Consider the following 15,206-nt stretch of genomic DNA (forward strand, 5'->3'; position numbering starts at 1 on the left):
TATTAATAGTTACAGTTTAATTTGCTATTAAATTGTATGGTATGGATGCCATGAAGTCTCAGTAATTGACTAACTGTCCTAAAAGCCCTGGAAAAACCCATCAGGGATTTTCTCCACAATCCCTCAGTGAAAACCATCCATCAAGCTGCATCCCACTTTGAAGCTGCTGTTTTGCTGTGATTTGGTGGACAGAGGTTTTCATTTATGTTGTCCATGACGAGTTTGTTCACCCGACACGGTCCCATCCCTCAGTTCCCACTTCCCTGATCCTAAGGGCCCTTTTCATTATCATTCCCTTCTTCCAGACGTCTGTGCTCTCTGCTCCACCAAGCGTGCAAGCCTTAATTAGCTTTATCGCTGATGATTAGTCTCACCTCGAATGGCCTGATCCTGGATCCTGGAGCAAATTGACACTCAATATTCCTGTGATTCCTGCTCCCTACCCCACCCTCTATTTGCTGCACTCTGTTTACTGTGAGACGTCAACAGTAGGAGACAGTGTGGACGGACGGAAGGGAGGGAGAGAGGTAGAAGGAAGATTGTGAAGAAGGGACTCCCGTTTCACCCCTAGATGCTGGGAACATAAACCTAGGCAGGTCTGTTTACCAGAACACATCTGCAGGTATGTACATTTGATATAATTAAATGCTACTTTGTATTAATAGAGTATTAATAGAGTAGGCTACAAAGGCAGAAAAATAACGGTTTGCTATTAGTTATGCAAACACGTCTAATAGAACTACCTTTCAGCACAGAAGTGATATAAGTTCTTGGCTCATTTCTCAGCCCTCCTCCGGGGGAAAGGAGAAGTAAATGAAGGGTGTTTGTTTAAAGCGTGATTCTCATTTCTCTCTCTCCACAGATCTGAAGCACAGTCTACATTCATACACTGGATTTGGTGTCGATTCAGGATGCTGACCTACCTGCCCCTTCTCCTGGGGACACTGGCCTCTGCAACTCAAGGTAAGGCCTCTTAAACACTGGTGAAACAAATGCCGGCTGGGATTGAAATGCAACTATATGGATATGTACAGCCATTTCACTGTCGCCATGGTGTCGGCTGGTGTCATTTACAATGCACACTTAATAAGCTTGCTATTATGACCTTAAGGCAATAAAGCTTCAGTATAGTCTGAAATTAAATACAGAATAAAGGCCAGCCCTGTGACAGAGTCAGGGGATTTTTTTCTGTCCTCACAGAGACCTCATGATACAAGGAATGACGCAGTATGTGGTTTGCAAATGTGTTTTAAAAACCTGTAAAGTATTAACCTCTGAGGTCTGAGGTCTTGGTAAATACTGTATTAAAACAGAAACATATTATATTGTTTATTATGTATTAATTGCGTGCATGCGTGTGTAGTATATAATATCACTACTACATACATTTCATGGCATATACTGTATACACATGCACAAATAAGCCAAACATTTTAAAATCTGACAAACATAACAGTCCGTTGTGTCTAATGAGCCTTGACAGTTGTGTTTGGCATCATGTGTTGTTTGTTGGCTTATTCGTGTAAGTAACTTGCGTGCTGTTTCTGTTGAACCTCACCACAAGTTGCATGGGTATCAGTCAGATGGCATCAAATTGCAATTTCATGTCAATGGCAGTAGTTACATAGAGAATAAAGGCGTGTGTTGTGTGGTGTAATTACGACCAAAGAATTTGCTTTGCTGCAGCTGTTTCAAGCTCAAATTAACCACATGAACCCTAGCCAAGTCCTTATTCTGGGCATGTCATAATAGGCGAATATTTGGCGAAAATAGGCAAACAATAAAGATTCAGTGAAAATAGCAGATCTACAAGCTCACAAACCGTCACATTGAAATGCGTTGTGAACTTGTAGATCAGCTAAATTCAGCAAAGAGAGTTGGTGTAGAGAGAAAAAAGGACTCCGGTCAACTACAGTAAGTATATAGGTTTAACAGGTTAAAATGGGGTCACGTTTGATATTTGGTTAACAGATAAACACATCTTTATTGTTATAGCAACAGTGTTACTCATGTTATTCAATCAGAAAGTTCACAGCCAAATGGACTTAGCATGAAATTAAGTTCTCAGTTGGTTAACTCGTGTGCCGTGGTGGATAAATAATAATATGCTGAACAGATAACTTTAGTTCTGCGTAATGATTCATTTGCCAAGCTTCTAAACACTAGTACAGTATCTGCTAAAACACAACACATCTTAGTGAAGACCCAATTTCAGCTCTCAACAAACAGTTTTCTGTATTCAAAAGTGGAGATAAGATGAAAAAGCCCGCAGTGACAGTGTTCCAACCTGACCCAATGCAAACCACTAATACTGAGTGAGTTTGTTTGCCCTGCAGTTTGTTCTGAAGAGGTCAAAGCCAGCTTTGTCTGTGTGTCCCCCCCCCCCCCCCCCCCTCACCAAAACTGAGCTGTATCACTCCTGCGGGACTGATTTTAGTGACTGTTTTTCAGAGAAATGTCTATAAATTTACAGATTTTATTTTAATTTCCCAACAGGCATCTCCTCTCAGTTTGAGAGCTGAAAAAGGGGATCTTAAACTAAAGGAATACAACCGTAAGCTGTATGAAAATATACATACTGTAGATACAGTCTTTCCCATTCCTGTCTCCAGTGTAGTGATCTGTGAGAAAGCAGAAGTGAGAGAAGGATTGATTGAGGACTCAGTCCAAGACTTCAAGCTGTTTCCTGAAACCATATGAGATCATATTCAGTATAGGCTACTGTACGTCTAAAGCTCTGGATCTCGGAAAGTCCAACAAGACATTCAGTTCTCCTCAGTTATCTTGAAGTAGTCACCAACCATTTGTAGATGCGTTGAATGGGCAAAAAAAAAGAAAAGAAAATGTAACAAGATACAATATTATCATTAATATTAATCATATAAGTCTTTTTTAGGAGAATGGAGGCGCCCGGTGATCAAGTTCAACTCTGAGGCGTTGGTGGGTTCTGAGGTGGTGGTACCGCCTGGCAAACCACTGGTGCTGAGATGTGAAGGAGATGGACCAGTAAACTGGATGACCCGGCTTGCCAAACACAGTAGATACGTGAGGTCCAATGGGAACATCAGTATCTTTAAGGTGGAACGACCGAAGGCAGATTTCACGGGAACATACAAATGTGTGTACACTGGGCTGCAGGATGTCCGTGAACTGACTTCCTCAGTGCACGTGTACGTTAAAGGTGAGCTTGTGTTTATCTTTTTTCTGACTCTTAATATTTGTCTATCCTGTTACCCACTCGTTTTCGTGACTGTTTTGAGATACCGTTTATTTGCTTCAGTACATGCCTATATGACCTGTCAGTAGGTAAAAAGAAAAAGGTGGGCTTGTGTTCGTGTGCACAGTAGGTCAGTGTATGGAACACCATACACCCCTTCATGGTTGAAGTGCAATTAATTAGTTTTTTTTAGGATTCTACATTTTCTCTGAATTTGATTTGTCAGACTATTTTATGGAAAGACAGCAGGTGGCCCCAATATTTTACACTCAGTATAATTCAGTATAATTGTGTGAGACCATGTCTTATATAATTACATATTAGATCTATATGTGTCTATTTCTATAGTGTATGGCTATCTTGTTTCCTGTAAGTCTGTAATGTGTTGCTAGAACTAAATTGATTCATCCACTTTCTCCATCAGATCCAAAAAGTGTGTTCTATACCAGCAGCACCAGTCTGCGTGTGGTGAGGAAGGAGGGTGAAGACTACCTGCTACCCTGCCTGCTGACCGACCCAACAGCCACAGACCTGGGCCTTCGCATGGACAACGGCAGCGCCTTGCCCCCAGGAATGAACTTTACTGCTTACCCACGCCGGGGCATGCTCATCCACAGTCTCCATCCAAGCTTCAACGCTGACTATGTCTGCACAGCCAGGGTCAACGGTGTGGAGAGATCCTCCAAAACCTTTTCCATCAATGTCATCCAGAGTGAGAGCGCTTTTTTTTATACCAGTGAACTACAAAGTAGGGAACATACAGTAGGGTGTTGTTTATTTATGTCATGTGGTCAACAGCATTAACTCAACACAAAATCCTGATTTGAGGTTATATCAGTGTTATGTCACAATGTGTGTTTTAGAGCTGCGCTTCCCGCCCTATGTCTTCTTGGAGAAAGATGAGGTAATCCGTATCGCTGGGGAAAAGCTCATGATCCGCTGCACCACTCACAATCCCAATTTCAACTACAACGTTACCTGGATATACACGGATACGAATATGGTTAGTGCAAGAAACAAGACTTCCCTATCCCTATGACGAAGGGTGCAAATGTGTGGGAGTGTCCATTATATTTTGAGACATCTTGTGTACAAATGAACATTATGGGTAGCACTAGACTCTAGTGCTACTCTAGTGACTAGAGTAAAGGCCATGTGATCTCCAAAATCAGTTTAAAGGTTAATCATCTGTAGAACATGAAGGTGCACAACACATTCATGGCAGTCCAACCAGTAGTTTTCAAGATACTGTAGCTTGTTGGGGAGTAAAATGTTGGATGGATGGATAGATGGATGGACTTGATTGATTGACCTACCGACACTGACATCTTTAGAGCCCTGCTGCTAGTACAGCTAAAAGATTAGACTATCGTTTACTATGGCAGTAATGAAGAGGTTGAGATCTATCTGCTTTTTTGGTGTCTCTCCCCTCAGAAATCGACCGTTGAGGAGGATGCCAGATCCAGTGGGGATAACCGCTTGGACATAGAGAGCATATTGACCATCCCTGCTGTGGACTTATCAGATACAGGGAACATTACCTGTATTGGCACAAATGAAGCTGGGGTCAACAGTTCAACTACTTATCTGCTGGTTGTAGGTATGACCACCCAACACCAAGCCAGAACAGACCTATAGAAAGTCAGACATTAACTGCAAGATGATCAATTGTGAAAAGCCAGGGGTAGGACACTCTGGTGGTGCAAGGGGTAAAGTTCCCGCCCGCCACTGCAGAGACTATATGGGTGGTGGGCGGTGGCTTGGGCTTGGCCGGGCGTTCCAACGAACACTGTTGGTTAGGACGCCTGTTGCCTGTGAAGAATAGCATGTCCCTCCACATGCATTATGTCCTCCCGGTGAATGTCTGGTGAAAAGACGCGCCTGGTGACCTAATGTGTATCGGAGGGGACACATGCTCATCTACACCCTCCATAACCAACAAGTAGGGGTCAGCAGCGACACATTGGGGAAGTGAGAATTGGCAGAATGACAAAATTGGGAGAAAAAGAGGAAAACTTTTAAAATAATAGAAACAAAAATAGTGTCAGTCTTGTAAAATGATAATCATTAGTAAACATTGATAATCTCCTTATCCTTTCATACAGACAAGCCATTTATCAGGATGTCACCCCAGTTTTCACCTAAACTGGCCCGCAATGGTCTGTCTGTGGAGGTGAATGAAGGAGAGGATCTGGAACTAACTGTCTTTATTGAGGCCTACCCCCACATAACAGAGCATGGCTGGGACACCCCCACATCCCCCAACACATCCACGCAGGAACAAAAGCTCATCAAATACAACAACAGGTAGGAGAAAATATTGATAACATTATTATTGGGTAGAAAACATATGACATGTACTGTACACAGCAGGATGAGAAAAATATTCCGGATTTGAAATATGCTGTTATTGCATATTGGATCGAGCTAACATGGAAGTGTATACGGTCATTAGAACAGGTCAGGTCATGAAACTGCAATAGGGAAGATGGATGTTCTCCTTTTCATTTGGCATCGTTGGTGGGATGATGCATAGGAACTGAGTCTGAGTTTGTGCCGCTGAGTGATTCACCACAGACCGCAGCAGACAGTCTGGTCTTTCCCTATAGGTACCATGCTACTCTACTGCTGAAGAGAATGAAAGCCCAGGAGCAAGGCCAGTACACCTTTCATGCCAGAAGTAACATGGCCAATGCATCTATCACGTTCCAAGTCCAAATGTACCGTAAGTGAAACAGTAAACACAAATGACAACAACACTGATGCTATTCATGCTATGGGATATTTCCCAGTCAAAGGAATATTACTTTAGGTCTTGCACTTCTCTATATGCAAAGTGTCATGATACTGTATAACTTTTGTTGTATTTTGGCACTATATTAAATAAAATAAACTTCAATTTACTTGACAGAGAGACCTGTTGCAGTGGTGAGATGGGAGAATGTCACCACACTTACTTGCACTTCATTTGGCTACCCTGCCCCAAGAATCAAATGGTACCAGTGTTTTGGAATAAGACCCACGTGAGTCACTCCTCTGTTTTGGTCTTGCTTTTCTTCAAGCACTTTGTAAAATGCACATGCATTGCCTAACCCGACCCGTTGGCTTATCTGAACGGCAGAGCATAACGTTTGTTCTATTATAAATGGAACCACTTCCATCGTTTCCGACATGCATGGCCCCAAATAGGCCAATAATCCTGTATTGTAATTTTATGTTAGACTGGAATTCACTTTGTAACCATGTCACTGTGCGAGGAGGTTTAGTGCATATACAGACAAGCGCAGGCGGAGTAGTTCAATGAAAGAGGTCTTTATGACAAAAACCAACACAAGGAAACCACGAGGAATGTTATCAAGGAATAGAAGTTTCAAGAACCAGGAATAATACACTGTTCAACATGGGATACACAAGGAGAAAACAACTGAACGCTAGTGACCTAACATGACAACCTGACAAATGTAGTAACATACAGGGGACTTTAAATAGACACAGGGAATAACAGGACACAGGTGGATCAACTGACAAACCACACAGGGATAGGCTAACAGAGATTACTAGACACAGGTGAACACAATGGGTAACAGGAAAAAACTGGATTGAAACAAACATTGAAACAGGATTGGATAGGGGGGCTAACAGGACACAGGTGAACAACATCGCTATTGACAGGACTGGTGAGACAATACAGGTAACTGTTAACCAAGGAAAACAGGATGCACTGGGACATTACTACAAAATAAGGTGCACCACAAGTGCAACGTAAAAACCTTAACTTAAACTAAGAAACAAGGAAGACACATTACTTCAAATTAAATGAACACAACTATCCAAGTAAAACAACAACTATATCTAACTAACAATAAAACAACAGGGAGACAGAACAAGACACAGATCATGACACTGTGGTTTTGAAAAGTGCTGCACGTATAAATACAATGTATGGGTCATATTATATGATGATGACTGTTATGCTGTGTATCTCTGTTTGGGCAGATGTAATGAGAACACTACAGGCATGCAGATGCCCGTCCCTCTCATGGCCCAGACAGTAGAGGTCCAGCGGGAGGAGTACGGGGCCGTGGAGGTGGAAAGCGTTCTGACCGTGGGGCCCTCAGACCGCAGGATGACAGTGGAGTGTGTGGCCTTCAATCTGGTCGGAGTCAGCAGTGACACGTTGGCCATGGAAGTGTCTGGTGAGTTCACCATGAACTTATCACCAAGTAATAAAGTAGAGTGTCCCGACAGATAGCAGATCTGCAAGCTGACAATGTGTTGTACCGTGACATGATGTCATCTTGTAGGTCAGATATGTCATGCAGAAGGACATTAGAGAAGATGAAGTACAGTAGTAGCATTGTTCTCCAGTCCATGAGTCAGTGTGCATACAGTGCAAACCAGTATCACTGAGATCATGATGAACAATTTCACTGTCTAGATAAGCTCTTCACCTCTACGCTGACTGGAGCAGCAGGTGTCCTGACCATCCTCCTCTTGCTGCTGGTCTTCCTGTTATACAAATATAAACAGGTAGGTTCAACCTGTATGTCGTTGCTGTCGGGTGGTAACCTTGTATGTCCAAAACCGTTCCTTTTTATTATTATTTTAAAAACATTTTGAAAATGTGAAAATAGCAGATCTATCACAGCACATAGGGATGCGACGTGTTGTGATCTTGTAGATCGGCTATTTTCACTCCTTTTGTGTAACACTCTTGCATGATGAAGTAGGGCATTTATCTGCGAAAAACATGGACATGAAATATGGAGATAAGAGGTTTCTGCCCGACAGGGACAATGTTTACATGCACACGCAGGCAGGCAGGCACGCACGCACGCACACACGCACGCACGCACGCACGCACGCACACAAACACACACACACACACACACACACACACACACACACACACACTTTCCCTCAATGGACCACAAAGGAAATAAGCTTGTGTGTTTAATCCTTTTAACAGATATGCACAAATATTATGTTTATATGCATACACATTTTGTCAATAAAGATGTCAGTCAATCAATTAAACCTGCAGCTGTTTAGTGTGGCAACCATAGTTTGTTTTAAACCCAGTGACAATTATCATAGGATACGCACCATCATTTTTAGCAGATTCATCAAAAAGGAATATTTCTATTTTTGTTTTCAACTCCGCCATTCTTTTTCAGAAACCAAGGTATGAGATCCGCTGGAAGATCATTGAGGCCAGAGATGGGAACAACTACACCTTCATTGACCCCACTCAGCTGCCGTACAATGAGAAATGGGAGTTCCCCCGCGATAAACTGAAGTTAGGTCTGTAGGATATTTTCATGTTTCTTCTTTTGTGTCACTTACACATTGATCCATAAAATGAATGCACAAAATAAAAGTTAGGTTAGGATTTAGAAGGCGTTTTTAAAATCGGCCTCAGGTCTAAATGGGTTAATTACACTGATAGTAGTATTTTGTCATATTGTTTTCATGTGTGTATCGCTCCAGGGAAGATCCTGGGAGCTGGAGCTTTTGGAAAGGTTGTGGAGGCCACAGCATACGGTCTAGGAAAGGAAGACAATGTGATGCGTGTGGCTGTGAAGATGTTGAAAGGTAAGCTGATCATCGTAGATTGGTAGAAACATGGCCTTTGTAGCACACCAAATTATACCCTAACACATTTACTTCAGATTGTTACCTCCACCAGGAGATCATGCATACTGCCCTGTGTGTGTGTGTGTGTGTGTGTGTGTGTGTGTGTGTGTGTGTGTGTGTTGTGTGTGTGTGTGTGTGTGTGTGTGTGTGTGTGTGTGTGTGTGTGTGTGTGTGTGTGTGTGTGTGTGTGTGTGTGCGTGCGTGCGTGCGTGCGTGCGTGCGTGCGTGCGTAAGTGCGTGCATGCGTGCGTGCGTGCGTGCGTGCGTGCGTGTGTGTGTGCGCGTGTCTGTCCGTCTGCATCTATAATCTCACATACTATTACTAGGCTAGGTCAAACACCCACACCCGGGCCCCTGACAGAAATTCCTCAACCATGCAGCACAGATTGATGAAATTGATTCATTTATTATATTTAGTTTAATTTAGGAACTTTTCATTGAGACAGCAAGTGTATAGAAACACAAACTTTACTTGTACTCTTTAACCACTGACTGTGTTTTTCCGTCTACACCAAGCTTGTAGATTGGCTACTTTAGGCTAATGTTCCCCTCAGAATATGGATGCTGGGGTTCAAGTGGTTAAAGAAGAGCTTGGACTTGAGCTCTGCTGCATTGAACAGCCTTCAGTCAGGGTTGTCTGTCTCTGTACTGTAGCTAGTGCCCATTCAGATGAGAGGGAGGCTCTGATGTCAGAACTGAAGATCCTGAGCCATCTGGGTCACCACAAGAACATTGTCAACCTGTTGGGAGCCTGCACTTATGGAGGTTTGACCATATCAATAACATACCATTTTTATTTGACGGATAATACGAAAGTCTTATCTTGCAGCTAAATATACATCCATTTAAAATGAGACAAGATAAGAGACACTTCATTGTCCCAAATGTTGCCAAATTTTGCCCAAAATTAATGTTTTCAGTAAAAGGGGTGTTTTTGAGATTCATAATGCTGACTGTTCCTTCAACAGGGCCGGTGCTTGTGATCACAGAGTACTGTTGCCATGGGGACCTCCTGAACTTCCTTCGCCAGAAGGAAGTTCTCGTTACAAACATTCCTGAGATCATCATCGAGCAGTCCATTGACTACAAGAACATCTGTAATGAGAAACAGTTCATCAGAAGGTACAACAACAGCAGTTAATAAGTTTTAATAACACTACCACCCATGGAAAATCAAACATCAGATGTGTGGTTTTGTGAAGAGCGTCCACATATTTTAACCTGTCTTTGCCTCTATCTGTCCGTCCGTCTGCACACGCTCTCTTTCTATCCAACAGTGACAGTGGGATCTCTAGTGTGTCATCAGGAAGCTACTTAGAGATGAGACCCAGTCAACAGCCAGTCAAATCATCTCAAGGTGAAAAAAAAAGATTATTTGTTTTAATATATAGCTATTTAGCTCATGCAAGGCAATGGCCTCTCATTTGCTATCCTAGTTTAATTGCACAAACCAATAGTGACATAAGCTCCCATGTGTTTATAAATGTATGTGTAATCTGGCTAATTCATGCCCAGACTCTGTGAGTGAGGAGGATGGTGACTGGCCACTGGACATTGATGATCTACTGAGGTTTTCCTATCAGGTGGCACAGGGCCTAGACTTTCTGTCGAACAGAAATGTGAGTGTTTTTTTTTTTTTTTTCACCAGGGAGAGGGTCTATTACCATTTCACTACATTATAGTACGCTTCAGCTTATTACCATTTCACTACATTATAGTACGCTTCAGCTTGAATGCATAACACAATGGCAAAGGGAATAATTCTGCATTGTTCTTAGCTTTTACGTCATAAGCAGTTCTATTTGTGTGCTCAGTGTATTCACAGAGATGTAGCGGCCAGAAACGTCCTCCTGACAGATCGACGAGTGGCTAAGATCTGTGACTTTGGCCTGGCACGTGACATCATGAATGACTCCAATTACGTTGTGAAGGGGAATGTAAGCAAGCATATCAACAAATATATTATAATCATTTGTACTGTTTGTTTGTTTGTTTGTTTGTTTTGCAAACACCACATACATACAGTACACATGATTGAGCATATCATTGCTGTTGGGCAGAAACTTAGTATCTTCATATTTCATATTTTATTTTTATTCTTTCATAAAGAATGCCCTATTATACTTTGTCGTATGACAGCGTCATGTAAAAGTAGCAAAAATAGCCAATCTAGCCAAGCTCACAACATGTCACAATAACATGTCACGATAAGCTTGTTGATCGGCTATTTTCAATACTGAATTTTAAAATAGGGGTGCCAAGTTGAAAGTGTGAAGTCTGTCAGTGAGTTTTTATAAAGATTTAACCAATGAAAAGCATTACAAAATAAGCAATCAAAATAGTGACCAAATAGTAACTACATTGGATCCATCGTCGGAACACAGGATATTTTTTCCATTTCCTGAAAAGTAAAAGTACAACGTACAAGGTTTCCACCTGGCAGTGACGATTTGCTAGCATATACAGTGGTGTACAACAAATATAAAACATATTTTGTCCCCCTTGGCCTATATTTCTAGGCACGTCTGCCAGTGAAATGGATGGCTCCAGAGAGTATCTTCGACTGTGTCTACACCGTACAGAGTGATGTCTGGTCCTATGGGATCCTTCTTTGGGAGATCTTCTCATTAGGTGAGACACCATCAATATCAGTAATGATTTCCATCTTGTGTTCCACATCCAAGCAATGGTAGCTGTTTCTTAACCCATTCAATCCGGAAACGTATCTGTGTCATTTTAGATGTCTTTGGCTATTCAAAAATAGCAGATGTACAAGCTCATAGCGCGGCACTCAGTGCTTGTATATCTGCCATTGAGCTTGTATATTTGCTATTTTAGAAAAATCGTGAAAATGTGCGCAAATCTTTGCATATATGTATTTTTAGAGGCAACAATTGTAACTCAAATCTTACAAATGGAGGGGGGGGGTCCCTGGAACAAAACATTTTGAGATGGGGGTCCGTGGCCAAATACATATCTAAAAATGTTTTCTAAATCCTAACAGTGTGTTGCTATATCAGTGGTGCTCCAACTTTTCCATGTCAAGGACATCCAAAATTATATGTATTTGGCCACGGACCCTCATCTCAAAATATGTTGTTCCAGGGACCCCCAGAAGCACAGATCAGAGTTAAAAATGTTCGCTGCAAAAAACATACACAATATAAAAAAAAATAGCAGATCTACAACCGTGGTCTTAATGGATTCAATTAGATCTCCATATTTACAATTGTATTATTTTTTGTCAGGCAAGAGCCCATACCCCAGTATGGCTGTGGACACCAGGTTCTACAAGATGGTTAAGTGTGGCTATCAGATGTCCCGGCCAGATTTTGCCCCTCCTGAGACGTAAGTCCCAAGATAGACTGTAGCAAGTAAAAAAAATGATTTATTAATGAAGTACCCCCTTTCTAACATTTAAGACAACGGTTTTATCAGCATCGACAGGGTTTGCGCCAGTATATCATCACAAATAAAACATCATGGATTCCCATTTCTCATTTCAGTTTGCTTGGTTCCCTGATCTTCAACTTAAAAACCAAATCTCCCCATCCGCAATAAAAACAACCCATCAAAATGATAAAATAAAGAGGGTATTTTTTTTTTACCATGGCCCCTTTCATCTGTGTGTGCTGAATCGCTGTGAATAAGTGATCTTTGAAGACAAGGGGGACTAAGACTGAGTCAGGGCCTAATCATCTGTTGTTCTGTTGTGTGGGTCTGAGTCAGGCCTCAGTTCTGCCTGTTAACCACATGATCTCCAAGCGACTCCCATTTCACTTTAAGATTTCACGGCCACCACATAAGACTGGAGGGATAGTCTGTTTATGAAGGCCCTGCTATCACACTGTGTCACTGCCTCCACAAGTCTTCGTATTTGTTTAATTCAGTTTTAACAGAATGTTTATTTTTAACTGGGCAAGAATTTTGCAGGCTTCTCTGCATTATATTTTAGGAATTTGATCCAAGCGTTTTGTCTAGTGTCAGTAAAACAATAAATAAAATAAAAATCTAAACACTTTTTTTGACGTTTCAGGTACATGATAATGAAGATGTGTTGGAACCTGGAGCCCACAGAACGTCCAACATTCAGCAAAATCTGTCACATGATCGAGAGACTGCTGGGGGATCAGCCTGACCAGGAACAGGTGAGCACTGAGCAGTCTAAGGCAGAGTAGAACACGATGTAAAAACAAGGAATTAACTTTCAAACAAACAAATGAAAAAAATATATATCCACAAGCCGTATAGCAAAATTTCAAAGGTAGCCGATCTGCTATTCTTTTAAAATGCTTTAAAATGTTCATCTAGAATAGAATTTTGGGACACATTGGCTGCATAATTGCCATAAAAAAAAGGCAAATAATGGCCGATACATCGGCCATTATTTGCATACACAGGCTCTAGAGCAGAGGTACAGTGTCACAGAGCCATCTTTTCACGTATACAGTATATCCAAGTCATTACAGTAATAAAAGGCAAAGCTATTGCTTTTTTAGAGTGGGTTTTAATAACCTAATAACCTCCTCTCTGCAGCTGATGTACCAGAACGTCCAGCAACAGGTCCTGGTGCAGGGTGTATGTGATGAGCCCAAGCATGCGTGTGATGGCTCCTGTGACCCGTCATGTGACCACGAAGAGGAGGAACAACCCCTGATGAATTCCAACAACTATCAGTTCTGCTGAAGGCCCATCTCTCAGTCGGTCAATGAATTATGTTGATGCTGGAATCAGCCATGCTTCCTGGGCAAAGCACCACAGATTGTCGAACCCTCGGATAGTCCCCGAGACAATGAGTCGTCTCTAAAGCTATTTCTGCTGTCAATGTCCGCCTGCCAGGCAGACAGGCCGTTGATGCATGTGACTCGCTCTCTTCTGCAGACCATGACCAGAAACTGCCGTGTCTAACGCTGACCTCTGACATTATAGGTGAAAAATGTCAACAAATGACGCTTGTAACCAGTGCTGTACCTTAATGCATTATCAAAATGTTTTCATTCAGTCTGTTCCATTAGTTTGTGTATCTAGATACTTAGTTTTTGTTTCATTCTTGTGCCTGTGTTCTGTTATGTACTGTACATAATGGAGTTGAACTACAGTCCCTTCTGAGGATGTTGTTTTGTGTGGTATTTACATTTTCATTGTCAGCAGGATCACTTCCATATCATACTTTTTAGCCCAGGACCCAGACGCTGTATCTGTGCGAGGTATTCTTAATCTGATGTTGTATATCACAGTAGTGCAAAGATACATATTTTGCACTTTGATGCCATACATACATCCCCTTAGTTAAAGCTCTACTATGTATTTTTTGTGTGAATATTTTGTCCAATCTGTATGGTAGAGACTGTTAAGACAATATAAGTTATACAATTGGGGTGGTTGTATTTCGTCTCCCTGCTCCTCTATTGAGACATTTAGATCCTGTGTCTAGGTTGAACATGACCCCCGACACGCTCCCGTTTCTGGTTTGACCTGAATTTTGACCTGAAGGTCAAAATTCCCCAGAGCAAACAGGCAGGCTCTATTAGCTCAGTGGTAAAAGAAAATTCAGCACTTGCGCTGGAGACCTGGGTTCAAATCCGGGGCAAACAGGAAAGCGTACAGTGCAGCTTTTAAATCCCCCTCTTATTTTCAACATGCCACATTAACCGCTGAAAACGCATTAGAGATACTTTTTTTTGCCCCAAAGAATGACCTGATTGTTGTCAGTACATGCTCCAGTCACAGCTGTATTTCTTCTCTTGTGAGATTGTCATGATATTAGCCTGTCGGTGGCAGCATATGATTGTACCACTTCAATTCAACTAATTAGACAGATGGGATTCAGTAAGTCTTGACTGCGGGAACAAAACTGAACTGTGCAGGGAAATCTGTATCCATTTGGGACCAAATGAAAGATGTGTGTTTGACAGAGACGGGTTATCTCACTTTTGAATTGTATTGTATTTTCTTTTTGTACACATTAAGCTTTACATACAGTATGTGTTTAATGTAGCACTCACTGCCAGTACACTAGTACTATGTAGCGTTAGCGTACACTGCCAACTGAGATTAGTTCCACTTTCAATGCATTGAATTCTGAAGGACATGGGTGTGCCATGTCTACAGAGTAATGTACTGTATTATGTTATGAGTTGTAAATCAAAAAATGTTCCGTCTCTGAACATCTCTGGGATGTTCATGTACAGTAGCAAACAGTCTTAGAGAAATCGTTCACTTACACATTTTGTCTTGTTTGGTGTGAGATGCTGCTGTAGTGCAAATGCTCAAATCAATGCAAGACTTGAAAATCATCACTGGAAAATTATAGTAGCATCAATAAAGCTATTCTTTTGACATCTCTGGGTTC

The 15,206-nt window shown here is 41.7% G+C and overlaps 1 protein-coding gene across 1 annotated transcript; it reads left to right on the top strand.

The window, feature by feature from the left end:
- The first annotated feature begins 449 nt into the window (after positions 1 to 449).
- csf1ra (colony stimulating factor 1 receptor, a) lies at positions 450 to 15,197 on the top strand. The gene is made up of 22 exons (XM_084042126.1): positions 450 to 622; positions 863 to 963; positions 2,897 to 3,181; positions 3,642 to 3,929; positions 4,081 to 4,220; positions 4,652 to 4,817; positions 5,323 to 5,524; positions 5,827 to 5,942; positions 6,129 to 6,240; positions 7,214 to 7,413; positions 7,656 to 7,747; positions 8,395 to 8,521; positions 8,708 to 8,812; positions 9,509 to 9,619; positions 9,823 to 9,976; positions 10,132 to 10,211; positions 10,370 to 10,473; positions 10,669 to 10,791; positions 11,374 to 11,485; positions 12,103 to 12,202; positions 12,891 to 13,002; positions 13,391 to 15,197. Exons 2-22 carry the CDS (start codon positions 912 to 914, stop codon positions 13,538 to 13,540), a joined length of 2,931 nt encoding a protein of 976 aa, XP_083898252.1. The 5' UTR covers positions 450 to 622; positions 863 to 911; the 3' UTR covers positions 13,541 to 15,197.
- Positions 15,198 to 15,206: the final 9 nt, after the last annotated feature.

Source organism: Gymnoscopelus microlampas (assembly GCF_963454915.1).
Source record: "Gymnoscopelus microlampas genome assembly, chromosome: 18".
In the NCBI taxonomy this organism is placed as follows: Eukaryota; Metazoa; Chordata; class Actinopteri; order Myctophiformes; family Myctophidae; genus Gymnoscopelus; species Gymnoscopelus microlampas.

Excerpts from the sequence above, each read along its gene's own strand:
- csf1ra (XM_084042126.1), top strand. The coding sequence starts at position 912 with ATGCTGACCTACCTGCCCCTTCTCCTGGGGACACTGGCCTCTGCAACT. Across the intron at positions 9,620-9,822 it reads GGGAGCCTGCACTTATGGAG|GGCCGGTGCTTGTGATCACA; the intron begins GTTTGACCATAT and ends TTCCTTCAACAG. Across the intron at positions 10,792-11,373 it reads ATTACGTTGTGAAGGGGAAT|GCACGTCTGCCAGTGAAATG; the intron begins GTAAGCAAGCAT and ends CTATATTTCTAG.